Raw genomic sequence first — 19,306 nt, forward strand, 5'->3', positions numbered from 1 at the left:
CATCATTCAGATGGATATGAACTTCAGTTAGTCAGTAGTACTTCTGTCCAGAAGCTGTTTTAGATAATACGTTTCTTGCGACCAAAAGAAATTCTACTGCAAACTAAGAGGATGCCCTTTCATAAAAACAACAATTTAAAGATAAATTTGCAAAACACAAAATCACGGCTCTGATGCAACATGAGACTCTTATAGCTGATTTCACAAACTAGGGATTGAATACAACACTAAGTAGTTAACCTTGTTTTGCTTTAAGTGTGCAACCAGAGATCTTCATTTCTTTGTGTGTACAACTGATTTAAGAGCATTTTTAAATTGGCAACATTAGAATGTCTACTATGTCTGACAACCCCTGAAAAATAATAATACTTTTCACTATGAACCAGCAGTGTGCTCTGAGCCAGATCTTGGACTCAATAACTTCCCAAATATGTCTAAATAGCTCAGTCTACACCTTTTTGTCCAATTCAGGCTTCGGTGTGCGTGGGAGATATTGGCTCTGAATTGGTGTTTTGAGAAATTGTGGCCTTTCGGTGACCACGCTCGCTTGGCAGGGACCAGCCTCTGAAATAGCTCTGCCCAGCTGTGGACGGCAGGAGCCGTGTGTTGTGCGATACATTCCTGGACTCAACTTGGAGTCGGATCAATGAGGTCAAACTGAACTGAGAACAATTAACAGCGGGATCTAACAAGCGCTACGTTCAAGAGTTCAAAATGTCCTTTTAAAAATGCCGAAGCTGTTTCCATTATTAGTTATTGTTAAGATGCAGTTTGTTTTTTAAATAATTTTTTTAATAATGGTTGTCAAATACACAGTTAAAATACATAATGTATTATAAAATTATGAAAAAATATATACTTGTTCCTTGACCTGTATGTAAAAGGGGTGGTATAATTCCCTTTTCACAAGATGTAAAATAAATCTGTGATTTCCCCAGTGATATATGTGAAGTTTTAGCTCAAAATACCCCACAGATATTTATATATAGCATGTTAAAATTTTTGAGGGTGAGCAAAAATGCACCGTTTTTGTGTCTGTCCCTTTAAATGCAAATGAGCTGCTGCTCCCAGCACAGGGGGCTGAACTACAACAGCTTGTGTCCTGAAAATTTCAAAAACTTTTAGACCCTTATGTTCAAACCGGAGTCAGACAAGGATGGAGTGACTCAAGAAGAAGTGACAACATGTAGACATTTCTGAATGGTTAGTTGATGAATTTTTTAGCTTGTGTAGTTATCGTCTAGTCATTGATTAGCATATTCTGTCTTGAAAATCTATAAATCGTGTTCAGGGGGAGGGGTTTATGAAAATTTTAGGGTTGGTGATGTTGCTAACCCGGGAGGAATGTCGTGTAGTCCCTTACCAGCTGTTTGTTGTAGTCCTTAAAAAGCAATTTCTTTAAAAGCAAATATATCCCTTTGTTTTGATCTTTGAGTGTCGTGACTTTGCAGATGTTCTTTATGCTCAAACAGCAACATTACACACTGACTAATGTTAAAAAAGTGAAATCATAATCAACCACCCCTTTAAAGTCACCATGAAATCAAAATTGACCATTTTTTAATATTGCAGTATTTATTATACAGTGAGGAAAATAAGTATTTGAACACCCTGCTATTTTGCAAGTTCTCCCACTTGGAAATCATGGAGGGGTCTGAAATTGTCATCATAGGTGCATGTCCACTGTGAGAGACATAATCAAAAAAACATATATAATATAATATATGATTTTTTAACTATTTCTTTGTATGATACAGCTGCAAATAAGTATTTGAACACCTGTCTATCAGCTAGAATTCTGACCCTCAAAGACCTGTTAGTCTGCCTTTAAAATGTCCACCTCCACTCCATTTATTATCCTAAATTAGATGCACCTGTTTGAGGTCGTTAGCTGCATAAAGACACCTGTCCACCCCATACAATCAGTAAGAATCCAACTACTAACATGGCCAAGACCAAAGAGCTGTCCAAAGACACTAGAGACAAAAATGTACACCTCCACAAGGCTGGAAAGGGCTACGGGGAAATTGCCAAGCAGCTTGGTGAAAAAAGGTCCACTGTTGGAGCAATCATTAGAAAATGGAAGAAGCTAAACATGACTGTCAATCTCCCTCGGACTGGGGCTCCATGCAAGATCTCACCTCGTGGGGTCTCAATGATCCTAAGAAAGGTGAGAAATCAGCCCAGAACTACACGGGAAGAGCTGGTCAATGACCTGAAAAGAGCTGGGACCACCGTTTCCAAGGTTACTGTTGGTAATACACTTAGACGTCATGGTTTGAAATCATGCATGGCACGGAAGGTTCCCCTGCTTAAACCAGCACATGTCAAGGCCCGTCTTAAGTTTGGATGATCCAGAGGAGTCATGGGAGAAAGTCATGTGGTCAGATGAGACCAAAATAGAACTTTTTGGTCATAATTCCACTAAATGTGTTTGGAGGAAGAAGAATGATGAGTACCATCCCAAGAACACCATCCCTACTGTGAAGCATGGGGGTGGTAGCATCATGCTTTGGGGGTGTTTTTCTGCACATGGGACAGGGCGACTGCACTGTATTAAGGAGAGGATGACCGGGGCCATGTATTGCGAGATTTTGGGGAACAACCTCCTTCCCTCAGTTAGAGCATTGAAGATGGGTCGAGGCTGGGTCTTCCAACATGACAATGACCCGAAGCACACAGCCAGGATAACCAAGGAGTGGCTCTGTAAGAAGCATATCAAGGTTCTGGCGTGGCCTAGCCAGTCTCCAGACCTAAACCCAATAGAGAATCTTTGGAGGGAGCTCAAACTCCGTGTTTCTCAGCGACAGCCCAGAAACCTGACTGATCTAGAGAAGATCTGTGTGGAGGAGTGGGCCAAAATCCCTCCTGCAGTGTGTGCAAACCTGGTGAAAAACTACAGGAAACGTTTGACCTCTGTAATTGCAAACAAAGGCTACTGTACCAAATATTAACATTGATTTTCTCAGGTGTTCAAATACTTATTTGCAGCTGTATCATACAAATAAATAGTTAAAAAATCATACATTGTGATTTCTGTTTTTTTTTTTTTTTTAGATTATGTCTCTCACAGTGGACATGCACCTACGATGACAATTTCAGACCCCTCCATGATTTCTAAGTGGGAGAACTTGCAAAATAGCAGGGTGTTCAAATACTTATTTTCCTCACTGTAAATGATTCATCTATGCACAGTATTTTTTTCAATACTGTAATCTTTAAACAAAATAACTTCTCCCTCTTGCAGCGATTTCTCTTCTCTGATGACGTTTTTCGATGCGAGAGCGGGACAACCTCTCAGTCACATGACATCACAGCAATGGCAAACCACAACCATCCAATCAATTCTTGATGGACAAAATCACGTCCAGCCCTAAATTTCTTGTTCGAGAAGCCGATTCACTCGGATATACATCACAATATGGAAGAACAGACTATCGCAACTTCTGTTTTATGCCGACTTTAATTCCGTAATATGGAATTTTTGTACCATTGGACAAATTTAATTTTGAAATTCTAACAATGTTTGAAATACAATAGATAATATATTGACTTCTAAAGCCATTTTTATAATCAGTATTTAATCCGTGTATTAAGCAATTAATTTATTTTAAAAAATAATATAAAATAACAGCCCGAGATTTAATGTCATATGTCATATGTTACTGTACTGAATAGAACACATGTTGGATTAAATTTTTCTGACTTGAAAGGTTTCTAAGTACTCGAAACCCAAAAGCAGATGTTCACTGGAGAATCATGGGTAAAATCAGTGTGGACTGTAAATAGAGTAGCGGCAGGGGTTTCAGCATCTGCTGTCTGAGACATGCCTAGTTAGACTCGAACTGTACGAATACTCCAGCGCAAACTATTGGTGTTCATCCAAAACCCAGGAACATCTGCCATGATTTAGAAAGCAAGAATATCTGTGTTTTTGAGGTGGGGAGCCGCCCACTGACAAAACCCTGAGCTGCAGAGACGCACCTCCCTCCCATCATCACTAGGCCAAAAAGTCACTTAGATTATTTTTAAAGAATAATGAGAGAGACTGGATAGAGGATCAAATGCATGTATCAAACCTGGGGGTCATCTTGTTCCTCCATGTTGTACTGTGCTCCTCCAGGCCCTTCGTTCACTTTGTCCCCAAGCAGGAACCCCAGTCGCGTCATCAGTGTGTTGGCGGCCTCGTCTACAGACGGAGGAGGACCCAGTTCTTGGCTTTCGTCCCCTATAAGAGAATAAAAGAAAAAGAGAGAGGTAAAACCATGTTTATAAAGTAAGAAACCATTTAAAGGCTGTTGTTGGCATAACGTAAAGCTAATGTCAAACAGCAGCAAGAGGAATATGATAAAACAATAATAATCATACTAAACAATTTGTATTTCAATAAAGTTCCTCAGCTAAGGATGCACAATGTCTGAACCATATCAGTTATCGGTTGATATCAGTGATTTGTTTTTATTTTTGGCATTTTCATTTTCTTTCTAGATTAAAATATATAAAATTATTTTATCTTGAAATAAGTCATAATATAGGCTATATAAATAATTATCATCCATTTCATCCAGAATTTCAATACAAGTAATAATGCAAACCAGACAATAATTCATCAATAAAGGCTGCATTTATTTGATCAAAAATATAGTAAAAACAGCAATATTTTAAAATATTATTTCAAATTAAAATAACACTTTATATTTTAATATTTATTTTAAAATGTAATTTATTCCTTTGAATTTTCAGCATCATTACTCCAGTCTTCAGTGTCATATGATCCTTCAGAAATCATTCTGATAAGCTGATTTGCTTGTCAAGAAACATTTATTATTATTATCCGTGTTGAAAACAGTTGTGCCCCTTATATTTTGTGGAAACATGAAACACGGTGGCTACAAGGGAAAAATTAGGTGTAATTATGTATTTGGTCCTGCCAAAACTGCAGTAATGTTGGCAGGAAATGTAAAGACTGTGTATGTCTAAGTAATTCTGGCATCCAGAGAAATTGCTTTCCATGACTTCACCATCAATAATGTAATTCTTGCAATTCCACATTGTCCAGTGTCCACTACAACTAGGCAGTCACAAATCCAGACTCTACGCTGCATACCTGTGGTCTCATCCGAATTTCAGTCTCAAACAGCCTCATGCCAATGCACTTTGACCTTCTGCTTACAAATCATATATATTTTGAAACCACAGCAGAAAAGGACATGTAAACCAGCCCACACTTCCAAACTCACTGTTGTGAATTAGCAGTGAGCTAAGCCAAAACCCCAAAAAGACTGTAAAACACCCCGTCACACTAAACTACCTAACAATCCTTATCAGAGGGATGTCTGGTGTCGTAACTTTTCTTGAACCGCGAGCGCAGATGAAGCTTCTGAGCCTGTGCGTTGAAAATCACAGTCAAAGGCTGATCGCGAGACTTCAAAAGAAGAGGTGTGCCACAGTGGCTAAATCCACAGCGAGGAGAGCTTTTTCAGGATTAGTTTTTTTTCATGCGTTGCCTTTCACCTCTCACCATCAGCCGAAGAAAACGACTGCAAAACAAACAGTCTTTCCCAGAAATACCGGGTGAGTCGCCTCACCTCTAAGGCACATGCTCATCTTACTATCAAATCCGTCTTCAGAGACTCGAAATTTCTCTCAGATAAACCAAAGCCTCAGGCAGCAGTGGCTCTGCGCAGCAGCTATGGTTAGCTTTTATAAGTTGCCCTAAAAAGTACAAACAATCTGAAAGAAAAAGAATCTCTGTATAACAGTTACCGAATAAGTCCTGAACAAGAACAATCAACACACTAGATACTACAGCTAAATATGCTAATTCTTTCAAAGCATACGAATGGCCATCTATGCCGCAAAACCAGTAATGACCTGAACACACAGGCATTTTGGAGTAATATGCATTTATTCAATATGCACATTTGGGCATATATACATTGGCTATTTCACAATGGCTTCAAAAGTCACTCGGACAAATAGATATAAAAGAATAAAATGCTACAGCTAATTACGCTTATCAGGCACAGCATCTACAGGACAAAGCCTAAGATTGAGTTAACTACTTAAGACAGTATGACTACTTAAGACATTTTAGGGCATCATAGGAACATTTTGATCTTTCATTTGAAAGTTCAATTGCATTAAGGTGTATAGTAAAACTAATGACTCTAACTCCAATTTTTTTGCCAACTTGCACATTTTGTTTATGAACGTCACAGTCTATGTAGCCACTTTTTTAAGGCTGTGCAAAGAACAATACTTTTAGTTTTTCCAGACAATATAACCAAGCCTACAAACTGGTTTCCTGTTTTGAATTTTGTGTCTCTATAATACAGGAGTCGACCCGTGGGAATTCAGTGGTGCAGTTGCAACACAAATGTTGTCATGGAAACTATGCTAAAGATTGTCCTGAAGCATTTGTCTCTTTCATTCTTTCTTCAACCGAACATTCCTCTTAAATTTTTCCTCTATCGCTCTATCGTTGCTCTGTACCTCCGGCGGGATGTATGTCACTTGTGACAGCATATAATAAAGTTCAGAAACCCACTAATGACACCAGCAGGAGCTGGAATAGCACAATGCTGGAAACTTCTGTTCATCACAAGAATAAAGTCTGTTAGATTTGTTTAGTTGTGAATAGAAAAAAAGAGACCATTCTGAACAGATGATTCACAAACATGTCAGAATATGTGGATTAAAGGTAGGCCCGAGGATGCAAGCACAAGAAAACATTAAAAAACATTTACATGTTTATGGACCACAGACCACACACATATCTGAAGGCATAACCATTAACAATCATACACATGTACTCATGTATGACTATCTCACAGCTAAAAAGGGCAGCTATCACGCATCAGTGCACTTCTGTACGAGTGATGAGCTATCTGATACTCAGACAGGCCGCAGGGGGTTGGAGACGTGTGTGTGTGGGGGGGTGGGGGGCATCAGCGGGGAGCAATACTACAGTAAAAAAAGGGATAAATACAAGGTGATTTACGACCAACAGGTTTGTTATAGCTGGGATCAGATAGGGATCTTAAACTAAAAACCTGACTTTCACTCCAGCACAGGTAAATAATCATGAAAACAACATGAATACTGTTCGGTATGTTGCAAATAGTAAAAAATATAGTTAAAAATAATGTACAATTATTATTATTATTATTATTATTATTATTATTGTTTTTGTTTAATTTTTTCAAATTTAACTTCCCCAAATCAGCAACAGACTTAAAGGTCACGTAAATTAGTTAAAAAATAAATAAACAAATGTTTAATATACATTTGATAAATTAACAATTAAAATAATAATGTAAATATTATAATACACTATAAATAATATTTAAATAATAGCATTAATTAAAAATAAAACTATATTTCATAAACATTTAATTTAATTTGATTAACTTGATTTAATTAATCAGCATATCTAGCAATTACTTTCATTAAACTATTGAATCAATTGACAGCTAGTAAATTACAATCCACAAAACAAACCTGAGGGTTCTGTCTGCTATTCAAAATAACAAAACCAATGATGACACCACAAACCTCAGATGTTCAAGTCGTTTGTCTCATCTCTAACGCCCCCATGGGAGTTGCTTAAAGTTCCACTCTTTAACTCCACCACAGAGCAACAAATTCAGCTGCGCTTCCTATTTTGGACCCCCCTGGGGGAGGACGGTCCCACGGGAAGCGTGCTGTTTGTGCTTTCACAAGAGCAAAACACATCAGCATTGCAGGGGTTTAAACCTCATCATTCACAGGTGGCTGCTTCCTGTAAAACCTAAAAACCTGCAGCAGAGGTTACAGGAATGAACATGCTGATTGGTCCAATGACAAATGTATGACTTACAGCCCTTGATATGCACCGCTGGGCTTTTAAAATTAGAGCAGATATCAGTGCTGTATAAAGGCAATCAATGACACATGGCTTCTAACTAAACCACACATGTAAAAAGCTGCTTGTGTAGCAGAGAATGAAAGACTCAGCAAAAAGGGAAAAAAAAATAGAATCGTTGAACTTCTAATAGCAGGGTTGCAGTTAGTGAGGCAGGGCACATTTAAACTAACAATTCAAATATCATTCCATTGCCTCTGACACAGGGTTTCCTACACTTGCAAAAGTCTGCATACCACCACACTGCAGTGAAGCCAACACTTGGCCTACCATAACAGTACTGCAGTTGGACACACTGGAGCTCTTTCTCAAACATGCATTACAGATAATTCTGGACAATATAACTCTGTAACTAAATTTTATTTTATTTTTAAGTAAATGTGGTACGAGCTCAGGCAAAATGCTAGGCTGCGATGCTAGGGTGTTCTGGGTAGCTGGTAAGCTGTTCAAAGTAGTAGTTAGCATGTTGCTAGGGTGATTAGACAGACAGATATATAGACAGACAGACAAAGATATATAGACAGACAGACAGATATATATATACAGTAGACAGACAGAAGACAGACAAAAAGACAGACAGACATATATATAGGCAGACAGACAGACAAATAGACAGACTGACGGCAGACAGACAGACAGACACATATATATATATATATATATAGACAGACAGATATACAGTATATAGACAGGTAGAATGATAGACAGACAGACAGATAGAAGATAGACAGAGACAGACAGAAAGATATATAGACAGACAGACTGACAGCAGACAGATATATAGATAGACAGACAGACAGCAGACAGATATATAGATAGACAGACAGACAGACAGATACATAGACATACAGATACATAGACATACAGATATATATAGATAGATAGATAGATAGATAGATAGATAGATACTGTAGATAGCTAGACAGACAGAGAGATAGACAGATACTGTAGATAGATAGATAGATTTGAGGTATCATTTATTTCTATAGCACAAATGGTGCATAAGTATAATGCATAGAGTTAGGCCCAATCCCAATTCTACCCCTTACCCCTTCACTTTCCCCTACCCCTCTGTTTTGCGCGTTCCCGTGAAGGGGTAGGGTTGTCTCGATTCTCTTTTGGTTGGAGGGGTAGGGGTAGGGGGAAGGGCCAGATAGCCCTTGAAACGAAGATTTTTCGGGACCACACTTCATACGAAGGGGTATGAGAAATGTACCTGCATACACCGGCTACAGAGGCAACATGACTGCCAATAATCATTTTCTTTATGTCACATTCAATCTTGTGTTCAAATTTACGGTCATGTTCTTCAAAGAAACGTTTGCAAAATAAATAAATAAATAAATAAATCGCTGAAGTTCGCTAACGATAGTCCCGCAACATATTTTCATGTCTGATAACTGGTGAATGTAATTGACCCTTCGCTAAGCCACGCCCGAAAACCGCCACAGGCCAATCGTGGCTTAGCAACCGTAACTAGGCGCGGGAGGTCTGGCAAGCTTTCGAGCGAGAGGGAAACATGTCGAAGCGTTGTGTGGGTATGAATTGTGCAAATCTGACACCCGGTATCCTAAAAGTTTGGACGGGGTGGTGGATTTTGTTCCCTTCATGAAACCTAAAACCCAAGGGGAGAAATGCCGGGCGTCATCTTCATTTATATAATGCTTTTAACAATGTAGATTGTTCCAAAGCAGCTTTACATTGATAATAGGAAATTAAAAGTGTTTTGCCTTTATAGCAGCTCTAGAATAAAGTTATTGTCCAGCTCGTGGATCATGCGGTGTGATTAAAGGCAAGACGGAGGCTCACTGACATAACTTAACATTACTTAAAAATATATTTCAGCATTTTGTTAATCGACGGCCAAACTAGTAACGTTACCCCAATCCGATCGCGACTCTCCCGGTGTTAGTTCTAGTAAAAGTAAAAGGAGGGAACATCAGGGGGCTTGCCGGAGATCTCCAAGGAAAAGGTTGGTATGCAAACTTAATCAGTTCATAACAGTAGTCACTAATGTGACCCACGACGTGTGAGCAGTAACGTTAGCCTGGCGCACTACAAATATAAGCGGGAGAATGTTATCATTGCAAAATGGTCAGGCTAATGTCTTGTGTTTATTCCACAATACGGATAAGCTGTTTGATTTATAAATATTAGAATATTTTCACATTTCACTTACCCTGCTGTGCATGCACAAAGCTGTTCCTAAATTTGTGTGTTTTCCATTTGAATGATCAGCGTATGAGGCGGCTGCTGCTTGCGCTGGGAACTAACGTTATAGTCTTTAGCTTCAATTTTGATGAAATTATTCTATAATCATTTGCATATTATGTCGTGGATATAGCCCTCGAATGCATACTGCAGTCTTGCTCTCTCATATTTTCACCTGTTCGTCAAAAATGACTAATTATCTCCTTAGGAATGTCTGAAACCAGTGCATACATTCTGTAATAGACGTGCCAGGCGCAAAAGCTTGACAGGCGTAGCAACAGTAACTAAGGAGGGCGGGGCTTAGCGAAGGGTCAATTGCGGCAGGGAATTGGCTTATCTTTTACCGTACGTCTGCTATGAACGCATTGTTTTCTTGTGGTTATTATGTGAACACGATATAAACGAACAGTGCTTACACAGTTTCGTGCTTTTTGCAACATGATCAACCAGTCTTGTATGTTCTTTATCAAACAGGGACACCTGAGGAAACCCGGAGGCTCATTCGTTTTCGCGCTGATAATGAGCAATGTTTCCTGAAGTCCAAAAATACTTAGGCGTCGAAGATATCGTCATCTCCGTTGTTTTCTGCGAACTTCAGAAGAAAAATGCAAAAAAATAGCTGTGACTACAGCTGACGACGGCATCTTGGAAGTTTGTGATAAACATTGGCGCATCTCCTGTGATGTAGGCGCTAGCGACAACGTATAATGACGTGTAACGGTGTAATAGTGGTGTCCCATTTCTTAGGGGAATATTTTCACCCCTACGCCTTGCCACTCTGTTTCAAGGGGCAAGGGTAAGGGGTAGGCGAAGGGGTATAAAATAGAATTGGGATTGGGCCTTAGGGGGTTAAAAAAGGGACAGAGACAGAGAAAAACAGAAAGAGAGAGATAGGAGACACCAAGCACAATCGGATGGACTGAATTACATTTGCCCGCAAGCAATGCTGCTTCAAGAAAGTCTATGTCCGAAAATAACATCCCAAAGCTGGTTTGAGTTAACCAAGCAAAGCTCCAAGGCTCACAGGGAGGAGAAGACGGCTACACGATGACAGGGTGGCTGTCTGAACAGGGCGGCACAACTAACAAGCCAAGCACCAAGCTGCGGACCGGCTGTGCTGGCGGTTTAGAAATACAAGGCACAAGAAAAAAAAAGAACAACAAAGGGCCTTGCAAACAAACTCTTGGCTAAATAAATAGGCAAGAGAAAAATCTGGTCTGTCATTGTGAGACATTTTAAGCATGAAAAATGCAGTGTCAAATCAGTGGAAACACTTGTGTCTGCTTTCCAGATTTTAAGTGGTTGTTTGAGACTGCTAACCCACACTGGTTTCCAGAAATTGTAAAATTATTATAAGATTTAACACTGACCTTGTTCAAACAGGCATAAATAATGTATTGTCTTTGCCTATATGACTCAAATCATCTTTGTTTTTCCCGTTTCTGAACTGGAGAAACATACAGTACACAGAATCTGAAGTCTGATACAAATAACCTCTGTTAGTGAAATCTGATTAAAATAATTTTTAATAATGTATCAGTTTGAACAATAGCATGTTTTTTTTTTTTTTTATTAAAAATGTTATTCGTTGCCATTAAATGTACCCACAGAGACAGAAGCAATAAACATTTATTATGCACAGCATAAATTACTTTTTTGACTTGTTTTTCATTAAAATATCTAAAAATTCATAAGATAAATTTACTTGAGAAGCAACACTGCATAAGATATTAAGACTTTTTTTTAGAGAATGTATTTTTTTTTACTTGTTTTTTTAACTTAAAAATTTAAAAGCAAAGTCATAATTTGCACACCCTCATATTGTTCCAAAACAGTATGACTTAATTTCTTCTGTCAAACATTCCCCCCCCAGATAATGTGATTTTCAGGCTGTAATTTCAAGGGCTGAAAATATGAAGACATAGGATTTGAACAGAAATATTTTACAGGCCTTGGTTTTGGGACACATTCTTGATATAGACAAGGTTTGAACGAAATCTGAGACATTGCAACAACAACCTGTAATTCCATTTTAACCCAGAAGACTCTGACAGTGCACAGGCACCTGCCTGATAAACAGCCTATATTAATTGAAAGAAAAAAATATGTATTTTCATTGCCAAGACATATACATTTATCTACAGGAATAGAGCAGTGTAAATATTGCATAAGGCCATCCTCAAACTTACAGTAGGCCACTTGTATGACACTCCATCTGACACGATTTCTGTTCAGCAGTCAACGATTATTGTTATGCACTGGGATAACGTTTGCAGGTTTTAATTTGCGGGTAGTTAACGTTACAGTTACTGTGCTGTAACTTTGGCTATGTTCACTGCATATTGAGGACGTTTTGTTGTTGCGTCGACCAAAGCGGAGTGCAGCATTGGCGAGCTTGCACGCACGCCGCGGTTAAAAATAGTTAAAAATAGTTCAACTTTTGCCGCTGCGCTCTGTGACGATTACCCGCACGGCCAATAAAAACGGGGTATCCAAACAAGCGCGGAAATCAAAATGAAAACTCCGCCTACTTTTGCTCTGGACAGCATAGCGCAAATCGCTCTGTATCTGAAGGGCTACATTTTATTTCTCCATTTAATAAACAAACTATTCAGTCAGATAGGAGTTTGTTGTGAAAGAAATACAGTTACAATTTCAAGCATTTTATCCAAAATTTAAGCACTTTTCAAGCTTTGAAAACACAACTTCAAAATTCAAGCATTTTCAAGGATTTCAAGCACCCGTACAAACCCTGTAAGTAACATCCACTTTTATTCTGACCAACTAAGGGGAAAAAAGCATTGCAGTAAATTGCGCTAATTAAATCTAATGATCGCTTATCATATCACGTCAAACCGTGCAAATTATACTTTGTTCTAAACTTAGGCAAGCAGATAGTTTTGAACACTGGCTGGTTATGTACTTGCTCAAACATTTATTATGGATAATTTTTAACCCAAAAAAGTTACAGACTGCAGCTTTAAATGTTTAGCTAGAAAATAACATTTATGATCTTATGCATTTATTTACATTGATGCTTTTATCCATCGAGACTTGCACTGCATTCAGGTACACATTTTATCAGTTCATTAATTCCAAGGAAATTGAACCCTTGACCTTGGTGTAGCTACTGTTTGAGCTACATGAATGGAAGACTAAAATAGGAGAAAAATTGAGAATAGAACGAGAAAACGATTTTAGCAGAGTAACACCCTTTCCCGTTTCTTAATATATTCAGATTTGTATACTGCCGTCATGAAAAACAATGTATGATGAAACATTGCTAAAGGTGAACCGACAAGTTTGTGTTGTTACAATGTCAACCAATGTGGATGTGCTAGCAGAAGCGACTGTAGTCTAAACCGAAAAAAAGGCTTAAGTAAAAAAAAAAAAAAATTCCCCTGCAGTGTAAACAAAACCCATGTGACCACAGCAAGGCAAGCGTTACTGATGATGACTGCCATCTGAAGGCCACGGTGGGGCCCATCAATCTTTACTCTCGCTCTCCACCAACTCAACCCATTCACAACCAGGTCATGCATACATCTCATCTACTCTGAAATCTCCTCTAATCGAGACACATTACACCCCAGGCGGGTCTCCAGTTCATCTCCATCATTCTAATTGACACTTAGCCTGCATGAGAGCGCGGCGTTTCAATGCATCAAAGATAAAGAGTCAACACGTGCGTTATTGCCAGATGGAATGAGAACAACAGAGTTTGGTATTCCTGTCGCCCTCTTGCGACCATCAGAACCATCTTAGTCAGCTACCTTTTCTTCATCTCCACCTCACCTTTTTCTTCTTTACTGTCCTCCTCCTCTTCATCATCATCATCATCATCTTCTTGTCCTTCTTCCTCGTTCTCATCCTCATCCTCATCTTCATCATCGCCTTCAACTTCTCCCACCCAAACTTCCTCTCCGTACACCTCTCTCTGTCCATCACTTTCATCTCCAACGATACCTTGTGCACCTCTGGGACTGGTGCAGCATCCTGACTGGAGAAGAGACTGATCAGAGAGGCTCAGACTGGATGTACAGGCCCGAGATGTACAGCAGAAGTGAGACATCCATTGCCTGAGGAGCGAAGAGGTCCGACTCGGTCGCTTCGCCCCTAGGCTGGTTCGTCCTGTGCGGTCATACGGACGAGACCGCTTCCTCCTCTGCCACGTGCATCTGGCCCTCGTTCCGGCACACGCCTTCCTGACCGTCAAAGCGAAATCCATAATCCAAACAAGCGGTTTTCCCTGCTTACAGCTGGTGTCCAGCTCCACAGGAGAACGGTGAGAAGGGAGAGTTCGATCTGTTCGTTTTAGGGTCCATGCAGTCGCAAGGACTGAGCAGAAAATGAGCACCCTGCTTCTTTTCTACTTCAGAACAGTTTGTGGCTGTCAGTGAATGGGGAGGAGAGGACTTCGACGGCGGTTTGGTTGCTCTACTGAGCTTCAGAGAAACCGCTGGCTCAAGCTTTAACAGGAACCATGAGGAGTCTGAAAAGTCGGAGTCCAAACACCACAAAAGGAGGGAGGGAGCGAGCGAGCGAGAGCAGCAAGAAACCACTAAACCCATCGCTCTGTGTTCCCTGCTCAACACAGTTAAAAATGTTGGAAGGGCATGTGTCGCATGCATACACACAAGGCCTGCACAAAAAGAGAATGAAAAGCTGTTGAACGACAGTGCAACGGGTTAGACTTACCAGTCCAGAGCATATCCAGGTCAAGAATCCCAGCCAAGCCAGGAGTGACTTTGAGGAAACCCAGATTCTGGTTTACAAAGGAAAGGTCCCCCTTTTGAGTACATGTACAGACTGTAACGTCATTAACATCTTCAGAGCCAGAGACAAGAGACGGTCAGGACGACCCCAAAACAAACAGAGAGGAGAAAAAGTGACGGGCAGGAGCGAAGCCGAAAAACAGATGGTAGAGCTTAACCAAGTGTGCAAGGCTGGGGGTCGGATTACGCTGTTGTTGGTCACAGGCACGGGGATGCTTAAACTAAAGGGGCCGTGGGTCGTTCCTCTCTGACCCTTACGGCCCCAAGAGATGTATTCTATTGGAGGGGAGAGAGTTTGGTCCAAGCAGGTCACGTTTCACTATAATCCCAAGACGCTCAATCCATCATTTCTGTCTTAGAGTAACTGGTTTGGGTGGAGGCCACCTATCTATAACTTGATAAATTCAGATTTAAAATAAAAATTGTTTTTATTTATATTTATATATATATATTAAATAATTAAATACGTAAGATATTTATAATATAAACATTTATCAAGAATTTATCAAGATTAGACACATTGGAATTTTCCTGGGAAATAATACAATAATGATAAAAAAGTAATTATAATTGTATATAGTCAGCAAAATCTATTATAATATATATATAATATTTTGAAGACAATACATAATAAATATGAGTCTCTATAGAAGCCTCATCCATACATTTTCTTCAAGAACAAGTTTCTTTTTTTTCCCTTTTTTTTTAATTGTTGTTTAGTGAACACAAAGCTTTTATCGTACTGCTACCAATTGTGTAAAAAGGGAAAGGGGGTCTGGGTCAGTCAGTCTATTGAGAAATAGAGCTTGTACAAAAATACCAAATTTACATTCAGGAGATGATGCTGTGGGAAAAACTACAGCTGCTATGCAGACGCATCAAAAAACACAATGCAGTGTGTTTTAAATGCAGATGTGTTGATGTGGTTACAATGAGGTTTCATACTCTGCCACGTCTCATAGCCTTGAATTTGAATCACTTCAAAGAATTGCAAACACATTAAGGAAAAAACGAGACAAACAAATGTAAAGACAATTGACAAATGCTACTGCTCTTTTTTCAAGAATGAAACGGGCGAGTAGATAAAAGAGTGCTTAAAATAAAGTGTGATGAGTTCAACTATTCAAACAGTACTGACTCCTTAAACTACATGACACAACTACAACACTTCCTACTGACTTCCTGTGACAGAAACCCTGAGAGAACACTGAAAAGACGACATGTGGTACATAGAGGAAAGGCAGATTCTCACATCTTCAACACACACACACACACACACACAATAGGAACGGTGATGCTCCAGATTCTGGCATTTTACTTCTGTGAAAGTCTCTTGTCAAATCAAGTGCGAGTCTGGACAGTGGGGAGCTACTTGGGTAACACTTGAAAAACAGAAAAGAGAAAACAATATACGTCCATTGAAAGCGAGAAATCTATATACGAGCTTTAAAAATGAAGAAAAACGACACTGTTATGTACTTGTCTAACATGTTTTTTTGTCCCAACTGAGGGAAGAGCAGCAATTATTTATGTGGTAATCCACAGCATGCAACACCTGTTGATAGAGCTTCATGAAAATTCTGTCATCATGTGTCGTTCCAAACCTGTATGACTATTTCCTCTGTGGAACACAACAGAATATATTGTGAAGAATGATTCAACTGTTTGCCTTTACAAAAAAAAACTCACTGGCATCAAAAACAACATTGCACCCCACTGACTTTCATTTTATGGACAAAAATTAATGCTTGGTGAGTAAAAGATGGCATTCACCTTTAAATATCATTTGTGAAAATTTCAAAATACTCCTTTCTGACCTTTTTTTAGGCAGGAAAAATACTAGTCAGAATGCTTCAGACAGACCGCAGTAGGTACATTTAGAAAGTATTGATGTGTAAGGAAGGGTTTCCTCAATGGTCCAGTGCCATCTGTTGTATTTGCACAAGATAATAATAAGAGTACAATACGCCTATTGTTTAAATGATCACATGTGCTAAAATTAACCCTCATATAATGTGAATACACTAACATTTATGCTTTTTTTTATTTTGTCTCTGAGACCGAGTAGGTTGAGGAAGTCTTGGCACATAAAAAGCGATAACCCACGTCAGCGAAGGTGTGAAAGATTTCGTGGCAGCACCGGAAAGTGACAAGTGTTGCATTTTAAAGATATCCATACGATTAACAGACAGCCTCCCACATGGACAGGTCTCGAGATGACAGATCTTCAGCGATCTGTTACTAATATAAATGACAGTACTCCTTCATTCCCGCTCATGCTGTCATACGGTTTCTCATTCTCCAGCACCAGAACTGCCAGGACACCTGCTAAGAAACCCAACACTCATTTACAGGGTGATCCCAGTGTAGACAGAGGATTCTATGCTGGGAATGGCTGTGATGATGGAATATTATAAAATAAAAACAAATTGTGAAATATTATTAATTTTATTATTTATATTATTAGATCATAAATTAATTTATATATTAATTTATGATCTAAAGGATAGGCAATTAATTCAATAAAAAAAAAAATCTAATAAAAAAAGTGAAAGAATACAATTATTTTCTAAAGGGAGATAGAAACAAGTGGTTCCATGTCTCAAAAATATAGTGGAAAAATTAGCAGAAGAAACTAACAGAAGCATCATGGGTAGGTAGGATAGCAGGGACAGGTTTTTTTTTTTTTTTAGAGGTGCGAGAACTAAACTCTGAATGACAGTTTCCCTTGGGCTGCATTTTGAGGCGGTTTATGCACTTCTGCAGAAAACCTGTCAAAACCACACATTCACAACATTTTCTTGTGATATTAGGATATGTATATCCAAGAAACATCACCTGAGGAAGTTAACACAAGCTAATGCAATCACCAAGAGCAGAAAAATAATCAAGCAATGTTCAGCATAAACAAAGTTTTTATTCCTTAAATCAAAGAAACAAGCCATGCCACCGCAGTGATAATTATATAGGAAGAGCAAGAGGTGGATACACCTGGATGCCATGCATTTTAACAGCACATTCAAACATCTCTCTCACACTTGCTTACAGTAAGTAAGTGCATAAGCTTTCGTGTTTTGTTCTGATACAAAACACAACAGCTGGTCAGTCCAAGCTCCTAACACCTGCCAGAACTCATCCGTCACGACTTGTATGCTGTGATTCCATTTTAATGAGGAGTGACGGCTCATTTACATCCCCGGTGATAAGGTGGCACAAGGGAGCGAAAGGCAGCCGACAACAGGCATCCTCAAATAATGCGGCTAATTTAATTTATGTAAAGTGTTGCCCTGAACACCGAAGCATCTTAGACTGTGTCCACAGTTGCCATGATAAGTTCCTATGTGGATGTTTTAAGTCCAATGTGTTTCTGCAGGACAATCACATATATCAGACACTTATGTTCCACATTCATTTGTCAAGCGCGAAGAAAAATTACCAAGATGTATTTCTTGATCCAGAAAAAAACATGAAAACACAGTAAAATGAAAATCAATTAAATTCATGTATCACATAAATACACACCCCTATATGGACCCCTGATGCTCTAAAATCAAGGACGTGACACACCAAACCGACGTCAAAAAACTAGCTGCGATGAAAGACTACAGCTGACTGCTAACTGGCAAGTGTGTTCTGCGAATGCATGCAAGGACAAAACGGTCTCAACAGGTAAGGTATCTATAGTCTATATTCGTCATTCAAAGATTTTCAAGCATTGGAAAGATGACGTAAAATTAGACCAGCCTTCTGTCTGTGCAGTCTTGATTTCTTTGCTCGCTTTCATCTCTTTCGCTTTTATTCTCTTGCACCGACCCGTTCGCTAAGCTGAACAGCCTCACTGATCTCTCTCACTGACGGCCCGACACCAATTCAACATGCTGAATCGGGCAAACTGCCGGAGACGTGAGCTCCACTACAGCCGACATGCGGCCCATTTCAATGCGTTTCAATGAGGAAAGTGCAGTCAATAAATCATCAGCATCTATTGGCTGTAAATTATTTGAAGAAAGAATATATTCCGTTTTTAAATCTCAGGGGGAATTTCAAGTAACTATTTTAGGTCAAAAGGTTCAACTGGCAACAATGTTTGGGAATCCCTGCTCAATGATATTGACTCTGGTTAGTCCATTGAATATCAATGGGTTACTTCTGCACGTTTTAACATCTTCCAGGTAGAAATCAATCACAAGGAAAACCACAAAGAAAAGTAATAGCACACAACTGGCGGCAAAATTTGAGATATCATTCATGTCTGTAGCACATAAGTTTAATAATTACAGTAGATTAAGAGTCTGTTCAAACATTAAGAATGAGCAATAGAAACAGTGATGCTTGGCAAAACAAGTGTAACCGAAGAGAGACAAGAAAATTGGCAAAGTGCTTACCGTTTTCATCCAAAAACAGATCTGTCCTC

The 19,306-nt window shown here is 39.1% G+C and overlaps 1 protein-coding gene across 3 annotated transcripts in view; it reads right to left on the reverse strand.

The window, feature by feature from the left end:
* Positions 1–19,306, reverse strand: part of tanc2a (tetratricopeptide repeat, ankyrin repeat and coiled-coil containing 2a) — a 158,011-nt gene that overhangs the window by 34,633 nt on the left and 104,072 nt on the right. For all 3 annotated transcript variants that reach the window (XM_084114624.1, XM_084114625.1, XM_084114626.1), the window contains one exon: positions 4,080–4,228. In XM_084114624.1, the coding sequence (XP_083970750.1) occupies positions 4,080–4,228 (149 nt within the window). The remainder of the gene's footprint in view (positions 1–4,079; positions 4,229–19,306) is intronic.

The sequence above is a fragment of the Abramis brama genome (assembly GCF_963993115.1).
Source record: "Abramis brama genome assembly, chromosome: 1".
Lineage (NCBI taxonomy): Eukaryota > Metazoa > Chordata > Actinopteri > Cypriniformes > Leuciscidae > Abramis > Abramis brama.